General features: G+C 40.4%; 1 protein-coding gene across 2 annotated transcripts in view; it reads left to right on the plus strand.

The window, feature by feature from the left end:
- TBC1D10A (TBC1 domain family member 10A) overlaps positions 1-8,764 on the plus strand; it is a 60,925-nt gene extending 52,161 nt beyond the window's left edge. For both annotated transcript variants that reach the window (XM_073671466.1, XM_073671476.1), the window contains 2 exons: positions 1,165-1,319; positions 7,455-8,764. In XM_073671466.1, the coding sequence (XP_073527567.1) occupies positions 1,165-1,319; positions 7,455-7,961 (662 nt within the window). In that variant the 3' untranslated portion in view covers positions 7,962-8,764. The remainder of the gene's footprint in view (positions 1-1,164; positions 1,320-7,454) is intronic.
- Positions 8,765-17,545: the final 8,781 nt, after the last annotated feature.

The raw sequence follows: 17,545 nt of genomic DNA on the forward strand, positions 1-17,545 counted from the left end.
CACCATCGGCTCCCAGCCATGTGATCGCGGAGTGCCGATGGTTTAAAAGCCCCTGTGCATGCCATGACTGTGTTCCTGTGAAAGCAAGCCTAGCCTTTGGATGGTCTACATAGCAGACCATGATTTTCACTGTGTACAACAATACTGTGGTATTGCAGTTTATATGACAAGGAATTAGACAATTTCTGTTTCAAATCCCCCAAAAGGAAAAAAAAAAAACAATATATAAAAGTTTGCATAAAACTTCTTTTGCCCCATCAAAAAAATAAAGAAAATTTAAAAAAATAACTTTATATGATATCTGAGTCCGTAAAGTCTGATCTATCCAAATAACCTGTACAGTAAAAGCCTTAAAGCGAAAAAAAAACAACTTGAACTTAAGAATTGCTGTTTTGTGTTTGCAATAATGCCGTCAAAAATTAAATAAGAAGCGATACAAACTTCGTATCTACCCTAAAATGATATCCCAACTTTTCAAACCTGTTATCACTGTAATTGTACTACTCCTGTAGAAACATGTCAGCAGGTCATTTTTACTGCAGAACAATAGCTGTTTGAACAAAATCCACAAAGTAATGGAAGGAATGCGTTTTTTCCATAGTTGGAATTTTTCTCCTGTTTTCCAGAACTTTTTTTTTTTTTTTTGTTAGCAGCTGTAGTAATGAATGATGCCAAACCCTCAAACGGCTATTTTGACATTGGGAGTGGTGGTCAGTGTTATGGCTCTTGGAAGAATGGGAGGAAAAATCTAAAGCAACAAAAAAGTGTTCTGCAAGGGGTTAAAAAATGTGTAATCTTGCATTTTTCACACTGGCAATTAGGGCTTTAAGATTCATACTTCCTGTCCTTTCAATGAGCCTTTTCAGCAGGCTTGTTATCAGCAGAGGCAGGATGATAATGACAGGTAACACCTCTATACACAGTAGATAACACAGGATCCATCAATCACAATAGGCAATGTCACAGCTGACCCTGCTCCTCCTTCCTTCACAATGACCTTTGCACACTCTCATTAGATGCTTCACTACAATAGTTGGGGCCTGAGTCAATCTGTGTTGCTGCAGGGGCTTAATACAAATTGTGATTATTGAAAAAAAAGTTGCCAAAAACTAAGAATAAAGTATATATAAATGGCCTGTTAATAAGTGAGACCTTTTGTTACAGGTGTCAAAATTATATTCCGCGTGGCTCTTATTCTACTGAAGTATTCACTTGGTTCCTCTGAAAAGCTCAAGTCATGTCAAGGTCAATATGAAACCATGGAGAAACTAAGAGCAATAGATCCAAAATATATGCAAGAAGGTTTTCTTATCCCAGAGGTGAGCATATAAAACTCCAGACATTGATGTATGTAGATATAAACAATGGTGGATTGAAATTTACACTCTTGTTACTCTATACCAGGGGTCTCAAACTCAGCTGGGCATATGGGCCGCACACGGAAAAAAATTGAATTTGGGAGGCCGCATTCTTTGCAGGACAAAGTGACATATTTAGTGATACCATTTTTTTTCTATACACCTTTTGAACTGGTCCCCATCTTGTAGCAATGTGTGCCCATCCTGGTCCCCATCTTGTAGCAATGTGTGCCCATCCTGGTCCCCATCTTGTAGCAATGTGTGCCCATCCTGGTCCCCATCTTGTAGTAATGTGTGCCCATCCTGGTCCCCATCTTGTAGTAATGTGTGCCCATCCTGGTCCCCATCTTGTAGTAATGTGTGCCCATCCTGGTCCCCATCTTGTAGTAATGTGTGTGCCCATCCTGGTCCCCATCTTGTAGTAATGTGTGTGCCCATCCTGGTCCCCATCTAGGTGCTCATAGTGCACGTAACAGAGAAAAAAAAAAAGAAGATTCTTCTCACCTGTCCTCCGTTCCCTCTGTGTTCTTCTGCACATGCAGCATGCAGGCACCATAGACCCCTTGACAATCGCGGCCCAGTCTAGGAGCCGCCGACATCAGCGCTGTAGTGCAGTGTATTACCGCGCCGAGACCGGCTCTCTGCACAGCAATACCAATGCCAGCCGCCGGCCTATCAGAGGCCAGCTGCTGACATGCGTCAGTGACGTCATATGCCTCTGCGTCGCGCTGAGACGCAGATGTCAGCTTCTGGCCTCTGATAGGCCAGCGGCTGGCATTGGTATTGCTGTGCAGAGAGTCGGTCTCTGCGCGGTAATACACTGCACTACAGCGCTGATGTCGGCGGCTCCTAGTCCGGGCCGCGATCGGGGTATATGGTGTCTGCAGGCCGCATGAAGCAGCCGGAGGGGCTGCGTGTTTGAGACCCCTCCTCTATACTCAAGTCTCCATTTTGTTAATGTCCGACCATGTGCAGCGCCGTTCCCTTCTTTTTGAGTACACTGCTTAGTATGACGATATTGTAGATGTGACATTAACAGCACCACCCTTCAAGATCTGCAGATACCGGCCGCTCGTGACTAGTGTTGATCAAGCAGTGAAATGCTCGAGTGCTTGGTGCTCGAATGTGTTCGAGTAGCGAGCATAATGGAAGTGAATGGCAAACTCGAGCATTTTTCCGGAGCGCACTCGCCCATCACTAGTTTTGACCAAGTGTAGGTCATATGATTTGCCTGTGAATACGACAAGGTTTTTATGGTTTGTGTTGTGTGGTGTTTGTTTTTTTCTTGTTAATACCATGAACCTTTTGTAGGAGAAAACCACAACTGTATAAAACATGCAAGTAATCAATTGTAATCAAACAATTAAAATAATTAAGGCTCCTTTTAACCACAGCAGCCCTTTGCCGCTGCGGTCTTTTTAGTGTTTCATCTGAAAAACCGCGCTGCCATTATGGAGAACCACAAACTTTCATTTCTTTTTCAAAATTTCAAAACCACGGACGTTTTGAAAATGGTTAAAAAAAAATCAAAACTTCAAGTAGCATTATTTGTAGCACATTTCTTAAAAAATGTATGGACTTTCATGTAACGTTTGACTGCGTTGTTTTTAGGAAAAAAAAATTGCTGTGTATGAATCCATCCACGGGCAAATCGGAGACCGATTTTGTTATTGAACAGATTTGTGTTTATAGTCTGTCTGATTTATGCTGTCTGTGGTTTGGACAGCATGAATCAGCTGGCAGGTTCCCTTTAAATGGCACTAAAACTGTTAAGCACTCTTAGAAACCTTGGGGTCAACCAAGACTGGCGTTGCACATCATTTTGCAAATATATATGGTGTGGGGCTGTTTTTGCAAATACATCCATACACACACACACACACACACACACACACACACACACACACACACACACACACACACACACACACACACACATTTATAGTGTGATTGAGATGGATAACACACACACTTAACAGAAATTTATTTCATACTTTGTACAAAAGCCTTTGTTGGTGATGAGCGCTTTAAGGCGCCTCCAGTATGGAGAAACTAGTCGCATGCATTGCTCAGGTGTGATTTTGGCCCATTCTTCCGCACAAACGCTCTTCAAATCCTGACTGTTCCGTGGGCTCATTCTATGAACTGAGCTTTGGTTCCTTCCTTAAATTTTCTGTTGGGGTTCAGGTCAGGTGATTGGCTGGGCCATTCTAGCAGCTTTATTTTCTTTCTCTGAAACCATTTGAGTTTCCTTGGTTGTGTGTTTGGGATCATTGTCTTGCTGAAATGTCCACCCTCGTTTCACCTTCATCATCCTGGTAGATGGCAGCCGATATTTGTCAAGAATGTCTTGGTACATTTGTCCATTCATCCTTCCTTCAATTATGACGCTTGCCAGTGCCGTATGCTGAAAAACAGCCCCACACCATGATGTTCTCACCTCCAAACTTCACTGTTGGTATGGTGTTTTGGCAGTGATGTGTTGTGCCTTTTGGCCTCCAAACATGGGGTGTATTATGGCATCCAAAGAGTTCAGTTTTGGTCTCATCTGACCAGACTATATTCTTCCAGTATTTCACAGGCTTATCTAAATGTTGAGCAAACTAAATGTGCTTCAACATGCTTTGTGTTCAGCTATGGAGTCTTACGTGGTGAGCATGCATTTTGGTCATGGAGGTTGAGTGCATTACTTAGTTTTCTTTGAAACAATTGTACCTACTGATTCCAGGACTTTCTGTAGCTCTCCACAGGTGGTCTTTGACTCTTGGGCAACCCTTCTGATAATTCTTTTCACTCCCCTGTCTGAAATCTTGCGGGGAGCACCTGGTTGTGGCCTGTTTACAATGAAATGATGTTCTTTCCACTTCAGGGTTATGGCCCAAACAGTGCTCACTGGAACCTTCAGGAATTTAGTAATTCTTCTGTAACCAATGTTAGTATATTTTGCAACAATAAGGTTGCTTAGGTCTTGAGACCACTCACTGGTTTTACCCATCATGAGATGTTTCTTGTATGGCACCTTGGTAATGAGACTCCTTTTTATATGCCATCAGTTGAACCAGCTGACATTATTTTTCAGTAAGTGGCAGGATTGCTTTCTAATTACTGATGGATTTCAGCTGGTGACATGACTTTCCATGGCTTTTTGTACCTATCTTCCTTCGTGTGTTCAATACTTTTTCCCTGTGTCATTTATAGACATAACTTAACTTATGGACATCTATGGTTTGATTTCTTTGCTTGTGTGGATTGGATGGGTTGTTACGGATGTCTGGTGAGAATTTCATGTCAGTAGCACCTTTTAGAAATATATTTACTTAGAAAATAGGTGACATGTTTATTTTACTGTGTGTGTGTGTGTGTGTGTGTGTGTGTATTAGATTAACACACCACTCCAGTGTCTTGTTTTTTTTTTTTTCTTCAGCACTGGAGTCGTGCTTTAAGTATATGTCCCCTGCCCCAGTCATATACTTATCCTTCGGCGCCGGTCCAGTCCTGCAGCGCCATCTTGTGAGTGCAGCTTCTGAGTGACTGGAACTCAGAAGCTACATCACAAGCTCTCAATGCAAGACTGAGTCAGAACAAGGCTCTCATAGACTTGCATTGATTCATGGAGCAAGTCGGAGGTCACTAAACACTAGAGCAGCTGGCAGGTCACAAACTGCATGAGACAGACTGGAGCGGCAGCGAAAACAGATGAAAATGCCGGAAGGTGAGTATCAGACAGGGGGTAGGGGACTTGGATTTTAAGCACCACTCTAGTGGTGAAATAAAATAAAAAAAAAAATGCTGGAGTGGTGCTTTAGCCTCATAAGGACCAGGATATTTTGGCCTATTACCAAAGTACCAATGACTCTCTGCAGTGGTGGTTCACAACCTCCACTTTGCTGTTTAGTGTGACATCTCTGGGGGGTTCCTGCATGGATGCTCCAGCCGCCACTCAAGTAAAGGCCAGGGCTTGTGGTTTGCTTTCTACAGAGAACTGAGGACATTTCATTGTTAGGGAATTCATTATTACCCTGTAATACCCATTAAGTACCCATTAAGTACTTGCAGTAGCAGTGCATGCCATATTAAAACTCCTTTCTCATTCATTCTGCCTATTAAACCTTATAGAAAGGGTTTGTGGGGTGTTTGTTTTTTTTTTAGTTAAAAAAAAATAAAAAAAAATTCAGGTCTGTTATCCAGCACTGTCAGCAGATTTGTAGAGTAACCCCTTCCTATCAGGGCGATTCTTAGTTTTTGCACGTTATACGGCCCCACTATAAAAATTTTATCAATATTCGGTCAGTATTTTTTCTCAGGAGTGGGAGCCAAAACCAGGTGAGGAACAATCAGAGAAAAGGAATAATAAATTCAGAATTGGTGACTTGTTTCTATCACCCACTCCTGGTTTTGGCTCCCACTCCTGGGAAAAAATACTGACCAAATACTGATAGTGGGGCCATAGCCTAACTATGATGGTGTTCGCCTTCAGAGAACATGAAGGGGCATTGCCATGTGATGAATTGACCTAGCTGCAGAAAAGTATAGCATGAATTTCCAGATAGTTTTAGCTACCTGATTATTAGTTTCTTTTTAAAGAAAGGGAAGGGGAGGTGGATGATTTGAATGTGTATTTTTCTCTTTTTTTGTCAGTGATGGTGGCATTTAAATGGGTAAGCAGCAGTGATCGGTGCCAGCTCTGGCTGCTGCTGTTATGGAAGCTCATCAGCTCTTGAGCTGGTCTCATGCAACAGCACCAAATGTGTGACTTACATATACATCACATGTTGGAAAAGGACTAAGGAATTCCTTTATGAAATTCAGAAAAACTCCCAAACATGTAGATATAGTGTCAGCCATCAGGATTTAGGTGACATGGTGACAGCAATGTCTGCTGGCTCAATGATGGGCTGTGCCTACATGTTTGTTACGTCAAAGGGAATAAGCTGATGTTGGGCACCTGTGACCGTGCCCAATCTACCGCACAGAGGAAAGTGCACTAATTTACCTGTATTACATGAATCTTTCCCAAAATGAGGAGTAAAGAAGTGGAGTGAACCAATTCTCTAACACAATCGGTCGCATTTCCTTCTGCATTGGCAGCATATGTTCTGTTATTGAAATGAGTGGTAATATGGGGGGACGTAAACTCCTACTTGCAGTCAAAATGTTTGCTTTTATTTAGTTCAGCAATAAAAATACAGTTTATTGAAATGTAAAAAGACATCAGCTCACCATTCAGTCCGGAGTATGGAGTCGTGCGCTGTTTAGTAGACAGCTCCCAGGTGAAGGCAGTAAATTACAAGCTGAAAGTTAAGTGTTGTAAACCAGCACTGATCTGGGGATAGAATTACAATTTATTTTTTATTTGTTCAAGTATACAAGATGATAAAAGGAAACGCATTGTCCTGCCTTGTTACTGATGGGGTTAAATTGATGTTGCAACAGGAGAATGGAAAAAATCTTCAGGCACCACTGTGTGATCTTTATATTGTTGAACAGCAGCAGGGGTGACGGACAATAATGGTGGTGCAAAGGCTAAAGTATGGCATCTATGCAACAAGTAGACAAATGAATGGCACCACTCACCAAGTCCTCTGGCTAAAAAGTCCTTTATTTCATAGTATTCTGGACAATCAGATGCAGAGGAGACATGAGGGGACATGTAAGACGCGAAACGGCCGTCGTCCTCCTGTCTCCCCTGTACTTCAGACCGCTGCATCTGATTGTCCAGAATACTATGAAATAAAGGACTTTTTAGCCAAAGGACTTGGTGAGTGGTGCCATTCATTTTTCTGTTTCTTAAATTGACGTTGCACCATCTGTGTCTGAGACGTGGAACTCCCTTTGTACCTCTTCTCTCATCTGTAAGTATGAAATGTTATTCACCCATAATGGGTTAGAAACGCGTAGGCAAATGGTTTTTCATTTTATCCTCTTGTATACTTTTTTAACAATTTAGAAATAAATCGTAATTTTATCTACATCAGTGCTGGCTTACAACGCTCTTGACTTTCAATAAACTGTAGATTAGAAGGTGAAATTTCTACTCCTACAAACTGTCTGCTTATAGTTCATGGTTTGTAACCCTTTATTTCTTTTTCTCTTGAGATTGTGGAATTGCCAATTACCGAACGAGATGTGGAACGTGAGCATTTAATTCAGCTGAAGAAGTGGAAGGAAGAGTACGGAGAATTGCAGTGCAAATCACCCACTCGTTTGCATGGGGCCAAAGCCATCAGCGACGCTGACCCAGTTGGTCACAAGCCTCTCGTTCACTCCCCATCCATTATTCTTCCATCCAGTTTAAGCTCTGGAAAGAAAACCAAGGAGCAGAAACAGGAAGAAAAGGAACTTGAAAAGCAAAGGGCTAAGGAGTTAAAAGAAATGGAAAAGATGGATAAGGAGAAAAAGAAGCTAGAAAAGAAAAAGAGCAAAGGCAAAGGTGACCAATCTAATGGAGCTATGAAAGAGGAGAATGGTGGTGATGGGACCAGAGATCACCGGCAGGAACCGGTACCACCTTTGTTGGCCAAAGTAACCCAAAAAGACTCTTTGAAAGTGCACCAGTCCAATGAGAGCTTGTGCTCCAAGGAGAGTGAAGACACCTATTTATAATCTCCACTTGTGTAAAATGCTCACTAAAAATTCTACCCTTCACTGCAGAAGCAGCATTCTAGTCATTAGAGACAGTAAAGCGGGACAAAATACTAAAACCAGCATTAAAAGTTGTAAAAAAATAATTGTGGAATTGTCTCCAGGTCCTAAATTCTTTGGAAGTACAAAAAGTCATCATTTCCCAGGGAACACATTATGTATGGTGTTGGGTTCTTTATGCTGGTAACAGACTGGACTAGCTGGGAATACCATCCAGTATTTGCTGCAAGGGGATCATTTCTCTATTTTGACTGATGATGGGAAAATGGGTGCAGACTCTGCACCCTGCTGTCTATTCCATTCCAGATGTTTTGCTGCTGAAAGTGGAACGTCTTCTGTTATGCACAACGAGTTTATTGTTTCCAAACTACATGGGACCAACCAGAGAAATGAAACAGATAGGCCCCTTCCTCCATCCACAGACGCTCTTTGTACCAATAAACAGATTAAAAAAGAATGAATTTTGCTCTATATCGTCACACAATAGAGTGCCTGTTCAGTCCCTTCATCGTCTTATTAGGTCTTGTACAACAAGAGGAAATGGAAATTTGCATCTTGGGTCTTTATAAGAGCTTCTAGGAATGCAGTATATACCCTAAAAATATATGACCAACCAACACTATTCCACCACCCTCCTGATGCTACAGGGAAGGGCCCGTATTCCACAGTGTATTATAGTTACACTAAACACAGCCAAGCAGGAATATTTATTTATCTATGGTATTAGCTCTTGCAAAAAATAAAAATAAAGATGCTTGCCAATATTTAGAGTTCATTAAAATTGTTGTATTCCTTTTTGCCATACTCGTATTGCTCATTTTCTAAGGCAACTATCTTTGCATTGATAAAACTACCATATGCAATGTAAGGCTGACTACAAGATGAATATTACATTAAAGGGGTTATGCAGGACTTATTATTTTTGTGTATGGGGGAAAGAACTGACAGGCAGGTAATTGCCTGCGATTCTGCTGCTTCATTTCACCTCGTGTCAACACAACAGCTCTTCTGGTCTGCTCTATTAATGGGACCTCACTGCCGAGGTCATGCTGATTGACAGCTGGCTCCCCGCAGTTAGGCAGCAGGAAGCCGGCTGACTATCACCATGACGTCAACAGAGCAGAAGAGAAGACCCTTCTCTGTCGACGTGACATCTTCAGAGGAGTGATTTGTGACTGCTCTGAGCCAGCAGAAGTCATCGCCGGGGTGAAAAGGCAGCTAGGCATTATCAGCCTGTTAATTCTTAAATCCATAACCAAAAAATAAAAGTCTCAGATATGCTTTAATACTAATGTATTAGAGGGGTTATCAATCATCATATAATAATTATGGCAACATTGACATGTATGGGCAAATGGCACACCCGCTGAGTTTTTCTTTACCATACCGGCAGTTTTGTTCTTGAAGCGTCTTTCTGGACGGTTTTGCGGCATCTTTGCCGCCGGCTTCCTTTTTTTCTTTTCTGTATATATAAACTGGTGAGTGGCTTCCAACTGAAGAATGAATCGGTCACTTCTTTTAATGGCTTCATGGCTTTCGAAGCTCAAAAAGACTGAAGATATGAACGGCAAGTCGTTTTGGCATTATAGTGCATATGTTAGTTTATTTTAGCATCTTTTAATCACTTATTCAGACAGATTTCTGGTGCAGTCCACCTGAAAAGATGTTGTGTGCACGTAACCCAAGTGGTAAAGTTGAAATAATTATCACAATACCTGTTCTTCAGGAGTTACAGAAACCGTAAAGCTGGCTGGGCTATGCAATTTTTGTAATTCCCATTAATATTCATGGGAGTAAAGGAAACTGCATAGCTCAGCCGCTTTTTTCATATCTCCAGTAGCCGGAGCTTGGACGAAGTTATTCCTGTTTCCGCTATGAAATTCTTTAACGTTAAAATATATATATTTATATATTATACTCTCTTGGGGAATTCTAAAAGGGGGTTGTCCACTGAAAATAGGTTAACACCTATCCTCACACTAGTTGATCACTTATTGATTGGTCCCCACTAATGATGAGCGAGTATGTTCTGTTAACCCTTTCGGCAAGCATGTTCGGGTGCTCGCCGAGTATCTTCAGCGTGCTCGGGTGATATGTTTGAGTCACGCTGTGCGCATGATATGCGACTGACAGCTTTAATACATGTGAGGAATGCCTAAGAAACAGGCATTCCTCACCTGTATTAAAGCTGTCAAACAGTCTAAAATCATGCACACGGAGAGATGCAAACATATCACCCGAGCACGATGAAGATACTCGGGAAACACCCAAGCATGCTCGCTCATCACTAGTACCCACTGATTGGCAGAATGTGATACTTTTTTTCCCCTTTTAGAGCAGTTTACATGCACAACCTCCACTCCATCCTATGGGGCTGCCAGAAAAAGCCAAGCATAATACTTAGCAGCCCCATAGGGAATGAATGAATGAAGCAGTAGTTATCCCATTCTGCTGATCAGAGGGGGTCTAATCGGTCAGACCCCCACCATTCAAGAAATTTTCATATTTTAACTGGCAATCCCTTTAATTTATAGAAGGGGGGGGGTTCATTGTTAAGGATCTTAATCTCTCAACCAGCATAGAGTATCTCTTAAAGAAGACCTGTCTTGTTAAATAAAAAAAAAAAGTTAAATACCTAAAAGGTGCACTTTCACCCCCTCCTGATTAGACTGCTAGATCAGCTAATGAGCTGTGATTGGCAGCATCTGGGAGGGGTGAAAACATACCCCCTTCATAGAAGACTGAAGAAACTCCCAGTTGGACTACAAGGCAGAGATTTCACAGTGTGCGCTCCAGAGAAAATAAATGTAAATATTTCTGCAGAAGAGTGGCACAGCAAAAAAAAAAATGGAAACGAGCAGCAGAATCAGGGGAGCTCAGGGATTTTTACTAGGTATTGAACTCACATAATTTTTTATTTTTTTTTTTAGAAAGTGATAATTTTTCCTTAAAGGGACTCTGTCAGCACAGAATGACTGTTCAAACCAAATACAAATAATTAAAAAAAAAACAACCATTGTGGCATTGCTTTTTTTTTTGCAATTTCACCACACTTGGAATTTTTTCAAATTTTCCAGTACACTGTGGCAGAATATATGGTGTCATTCAAAAAGTACAACTCTTCCTGCAAAAAACCAAGCCTTCATAAGGCCATATTGATGGAAAAACACAAAGGTTATGGCTCTTGGAAAAAGGGGGTGGGAGGAGAACAGAAAATCGCCCTGGTGTGAAGAGGTTAAAGGGAAACATTCTTCAGTAACAGTTTAAATCCAGTTTTAGTGTTTCATGTATTTTTATTTTTTATTTTTTTTAAATGTCGCCAATGTTTGTTTTTTGTTTATTTTTATGTGTTATTAAAAAACAAATCTTAAAATTTTTACATTAGCCATTAGGGCTTTTTTAGACTCTTACTTCCTATCTTTTCAGCTGACTGCTCTCTTTCCTTAAAGGGGTTATGCCATGAATAATAGCATTTTTTTTTTTTTATCAATAGATCTTGTAATAATAATAATTTCCACAATTGGATGTGTTTTAACCCCTTTACCCCTTTCATTTTGCGCGTTAATGACCGGGCCAATTTTTTCACTTACCACTGTCACTTTATGAGGTAATAACTCTGGAACGCTTCAACGGATCCCCCTGATTCTGAGTTTTTTCGTGACATATTGTACTTCATGATAGTGGTAACATTTCTCTGATATGACTTGCATTACTTTGTGAAAAAATCGGAAATTTTGAAAATTTAGCAATTTTCAAACTTTGAATTTTCATGCCCTTAAATCAGAGAGATATGTCACACAAAAAAGTTAATCAATAACATTTCCCACATGTCTACTTTACATTAGCACAATTTTTTTTTGTTAGGAAGTTATAAGGGTTAAAAGTTGACCAGCAATTTCTCATTTTTCCAACAAAATTTACAAAACCATTTTTTTGGGGACCACATCACATTTGAAGTGACTTTGAGTGGCCTTTATGACAGAAAATACCCAAAAGTGACACCATTTTAAAAACTGCACCCCTCAAGGTGCTCAAAACCACATTCAAGAAGTTTATTAACCCCTCACGTGCTTCACAGGAATTTTTGGAATGTGGAAGAAAACAACATTTTAACTTTTTTCACAACAATGTTACTTTAGACCCAATTTTTTTTATTTTCATAAGGGTAACAGGAAAAAATGGACCCCAAAATTTGTTGTGCAATTTTTCCTGAGTAAGTGGATACCTCATATGTGAGGGAAAACCACTGTTTGGGCGCACGGCAGGGCTCGGAAGGGAAGGAGCGCCATTAGACTTTTTGAATGTAAAATTTGGTTGAATAATTAGCGGATGCCATGTCGCGTTTGGAGAGCCCCTGATGTCCCTAAACAGTGGAAACCCCCCCACAAGTGACACCATTTTGTAAACTACACCCCTCAAGGATTTTATCAAGGGGTATAGTGCACATTTTGAACCCAGAGGTACGACACAACATTTGATAACATTAGCTCATCATCTTGAATAAGTTGTCATTAGTCTTGAGCGCAAGTACTCGCTACTTGAGTTTGCATCAGGTACTCAGGTATGCACCATGTATCGCGGGTGCTCGAGTGACATGCTCGAGTCCCCGTCCCGCATGTTTCACGGTTAGACACCCAAAAAAAAAAAAAAACATGCAGGGATGGCTCGTGCATGGCAGGCAATCCGCCTGTTTTTTTTTTGGCTGTATAACAGCCGCGAAACATATGGGGCAGAGACTCGAGCATGTCACTCTAGCACCCGCTATACTCAGTGCATACCAGAGCACAAGTGTTGAGCGTAAGTGCTCACTACTTGAGTCGCCATATCGTCATCATTTTTTTTTCTTTACTTTTGAAAAAATCCAAACCCCCCAATCCTAGCGCTTATTTTTTACGCCTTTCCTTGTGCAGTATAAGTGATTAGATGACTTTATTCTTTGGGTTGGTGCGATACCAGATTTATATGGGGTTTTTATGTTTGACAGCTGTCACACACTAAAAAACGCATTTATTTATTTTTTTTGGAAAGACTAGTTTTTGCAATAATTTTTCCATATTTCGGCCGACAGTCACGTGAGGCTTGTTTTTTGTGGGACAAGTTGACGTTTTTATTGGTACCATTTTCTAGCATGTGACATTTTTTGATTGCTTTCTATCTGATTTTTGGGAGGCAGAATAAACAAAACGCCAACAATTCAGGATTTATTTTTTTATGCCGTTCTGCGTGTGGTAAAATTGATAAGGCAGCTTTATTCTTCGGGTCAGTACAATTACAGCGATACTACATTTATATATTTTTTTTATGTTTTAGCGCTTTTAAACAATAAAAATGTTGCAAAAAAAATATTTTTTTCTATATCTCTTTATTCTGAGAGCTATAACTTTTTTTTTATTTTTGGGTGATGGAGCTGTATGGCAGCTTGTTTTTTTTCCAGACAAGGTGACGTTTTCAGCGGTACCATTTTTATTTACATTCGTCTTTTTGATCGCGTTTTATTCCACTTTGTGTTCGGCAGTAAAAAGTAAAGGGGTTAACTATTTTATAGGTCAGGTCGTTCCGGATGCGGCGATACCAAAAATGTGTACTTTTATTGGGTGTGGTTTTTTTTGTTTGTTTTTTTTTTCATTATTAAGGGTACAGTTTTTTTTTTTTTTTTTTCATTATTAAGGGTACAGTTTTTTGTTGTTTTTTTTACCTTTTTTTTTTTTCCCCCCCACTGACACTTACACTTTGTCACTTTGTCCCACTATGGGACTTTCATTTTTTCCAGGCTGATCACTTGTATAGCATAGAGATGTAGCAGCATACTTATGCTATGCAGGCTGTCAGCTCTGCACTGGCACAACTTAGATCGTGCACTGTGCACGATCTATGTAACTTCCTGATGACCCGGATGTCGTCATGATGACATCAGATCACCATGGCAACGATCGGGACCCTGCGGGGTCTCTGATCCAAGGCAAGAGGGGTGCTCTTACCTTTGCCTGCTCCCACAATGCTGCGATCGACTTCGATCGCAGCATTTCGGGGGTTTATGTGCCGGGAGCGGTGCGGGACCACTCCTGGCACATATTACCGGGTGTCAGCTGTCAAAATCAGCTGACACCCGGCGGCAATCATACCCACACAACTTCTGTGCAGGCGCGATCACCAAGGCGTAATAATATGTACCTGGTCAATAAGACCCAGGGCGCAGGTGCGTATTATTACGCCCCTCGTCAGTAAGGGGTTAAAAAAAAGTGTTCCTGTGCTGATAGGATTAGATTAATGCGTACCTACTGTGCAATGGCTGTGTCTGACCGTGCAGGAACAGGTCTGATATACCACAGCTCCTGGGCAGGGGAGGAAGCAAAAAAGTATACAGACAGGACAGCACAGGATCCCAGCTGATTCTTTTTGTTAGTAAAACATTTCCCTGCCTGTTTTTAAACACAGAATCAGCTGTGATCCCTGCTGTAATGTCTGTATATTCTTTTTTCCTTCCTCCCCTGCCCAGGAGATGTTGTATGGTGAGACACAGCCATTACACAGTACACAGCAGGGGCACATTTATAAGATTAACTCAGCACAGGAACATTATATTAAACTCCACAATTGGATGTGTTTTAATTTTCATTCCAAGATCGGTTGATTAAAATATACTTTTGTTTGTGGTACAACCCCTTTAAGTAACCATTGCACAGGCTCCTTAAACACTTCAACTCAAGATTGTGGCCACTGTGTGAAAATTGCAAGATTTCAAATTTTTATTTTCAATATGCGTTGTGCTATGTAAAAAAAAAAAAGGCCAAAAAATGTTTAAAAAAATACATACTTTTTTAAATACAACTGGATTTAATCAATAGGACATTTTTTGATGATGGCTGCCTATTAAGCTATTACTGACTTTAATGGTCACTGTGTAAAGCTTTATTTGACATATGAGGGTGCTGCAGGAAAAAAAAAGATCACTGAAGGGGCCAATGCACCCTTTAATAGTGGTTGGCTGAATGCTAGATCTCCTGACTTCAACATACACAGCTGAGTAGGTATGTGGTGGTGGTTTTTTTTTTTTTTTTTTTTTTTTTTTTTACTTCGGAGAGTAAACGGCAGTCATAGGCTTCTATTTTAGGAACTAAAGCTGACCGCAACGTAATTTGTCAGCAATATTTTGGGTGTGCCCCACATACAATCGATGGCAGGACGGTTTTGCTAAAAATCCATGGGTTTTAACCAGGGTTCGTGAGAAACAATATGCAAGACCCATTTCCAGTAGACGAGAGCCCTGAAAACCACATCTTTCTTGGCATGAACGGCTCTTCTTTTGATTAGCCGGCTTGGCGCGACCTCTGGTGCGTCCTGAAACAACGATGATGCTGCATCAGACTGGGTAATCAAAAGAGCTGCAGATTCAGTCTTGTTCTCATACCATCTAACAGCCACAAATCAGTGCTGTGGTCATTGGATCGATTCCTACAAATAGATTTGCATCAACTCTAGTTTTGATGACACTTCTGTGTACAAGGGCCTTTCCTAATTGAGAAACCAGTGCAAGGACATTTTGGAATAAACCTATGGTGGACAACTGATTACACTTATAACGTCTGGGGATGTAATATATCAGAAAATGTAATTAACTGCAATTATCTAGTTAAACCTTGTAATTCCGTCTTGAACTTGCTTGTTTAAATTAATTTTAATTTACTTTCATTTTGTAACCGATAAGTGAACCCGTCACTGAGCTCATTCTGTCACTAAATATCTTATTTCTGAACTTTGATGTGATCTTAAATCCGTTTAGAAGACAGATCAATGTAAGAAAGATGAGGGTTATAACCTCTACATCCAAAAGTAGCCCACTGATGGATCCATTGTTCTGCTCTGTGTTGTGATATGTACAAAGACTGAAAAAGCTAATTGGTTTAATGTTTTAATAAGAAAACACCATTGCAATCTGCATTTTATTTATTTTTTCAACTAAACACTTTGACAGCTTAGACTTCTTGTACATGGAGTCGGCAGAGTATGTTTATCCAGATCATATGTTTAACACATTCATATACCCCCCCCCCCCCCCAATCCCATGTATGGGGGTATACCGCAGGCTTTCCATTTGACTGCACTCTTGACATTCAAACAATAAATACAGTTGAAACCAGAAGTTTACATACACTATATAAAGACACACAGTTTTTCTCAATATCTGACATGAAATCAGAATAAACCTTGCCCGTTTTAGGTCAATTAGGATTACCATAATTTTTTAATATTTGCCAAATGCCAGAATAATGAGAGAGAGAGCGCGTTTTAAGCCGTTTACTGCAAAGTCAAAAGATACACTAAGATTACTATGCCTTTAAACAATTCTGGACTGCCCATATGATGATGTCATGTGTTTGGAAGCTTCTGCTAGTTTTATTTTTTGCAACATCTGAGTTAATTAAAGACACACCTGTATATGTATTTTAATGCACACCTGAAACACACTACTTTGTGTAGCATCATGGGGAAGTCTAAATAATCAGAATTGTGGACTTGCAGAAGTCTGGCTCATCCTTGGGTACAATTCCAAGATACCTGAAAGTGCCTCGTTCATCTATACAAACAATTATACACTAGTACAAACAAGATGGGAATGTCCAGCCATCATACCGCTCAGGAAGGAGACGGGTTCTGTGTGCCAGAGATGAACGTGCTTTGGTCCGATATGTGCACATCAACCCAAGGACAAAAGCAAAAGACCTTGTGAAGATGATGAGAAAGCTGGTAAGATTGTGTCAATATCCACAGTGAAACGAGTACTGTATCAACGTGGGCTGAAAGGCCACTCTGCCAGGAAGAAGCCATTACTCCAAAAGAAACATGTAAAATACAGACTCTGGTACCTTGATTTCCAAATGAAATGCAAAATTTACTTTGCATTTACTTAGTGTCAATGACTGCCTTCTGGACATCTGTCAAGTCTGCAGTCTTCGTAGCGTCGAGTGAGGGGTCGCTCACTGCTAATGGTTGGTGCTCTGGAGTAAATTATACTAAATTCAGCTCAAAGAGAAACTCTGGCGCTCCAATGTGGATGCAAAGAAAATTTATTTAGATAAACCTCACATCGGAAAAGTAGGCTGTATGATACTGCATTATCTACCGCTACCACTTTCCTATAAGCACCCCCGCCCTTACAGTAAAGGCTCTGACAAAGACAATAAAGGTCGAAACGTTGGCCTACTTTTCCTATGTGGGGTTTATCTAAATAAATATTCTTTGCATCCACATTGGAGTGGCGGAGTTTCTCTTTGAATTGAAGTCAGCAGTCTTCCCCATGATTGTGGAGCCTACTGAAACAGACTAAGGGACCTTTTTAAACGCGTAGGAAGCCTTTGCATGTGTTTTTTGTTAATTAATCTAATTTACGGAGTTAATGACTTTTGTGTTTTCATTGGCTGTAAGCCATAATCATCAACATTAACAGAAATAAACTCTTGAAATAGATCACTCTGTTTGTAATGACTCTATAATATGAGTTTCACTTTTTGTATTGAAGAACTGAAATTTAACTTTTTGAAGATATT

This window comes from Phyllobates terribilis, unplaced genomic scaffold (assembly GCF_046119375.1).
Source record: "Phyllobates terribilis strain yellow unplaced genomic scaffold, ASM4611937v1 Scaffold_1__5_contigs__length_1240528914, whole genome shotgun sequence".
Taxonomy (NCBI): Eukaryota; Metazoa; Chordata; class Amphibia; order Anura; family Dendrobatidae; genus Phyllobates; species Phyllobates terribilis.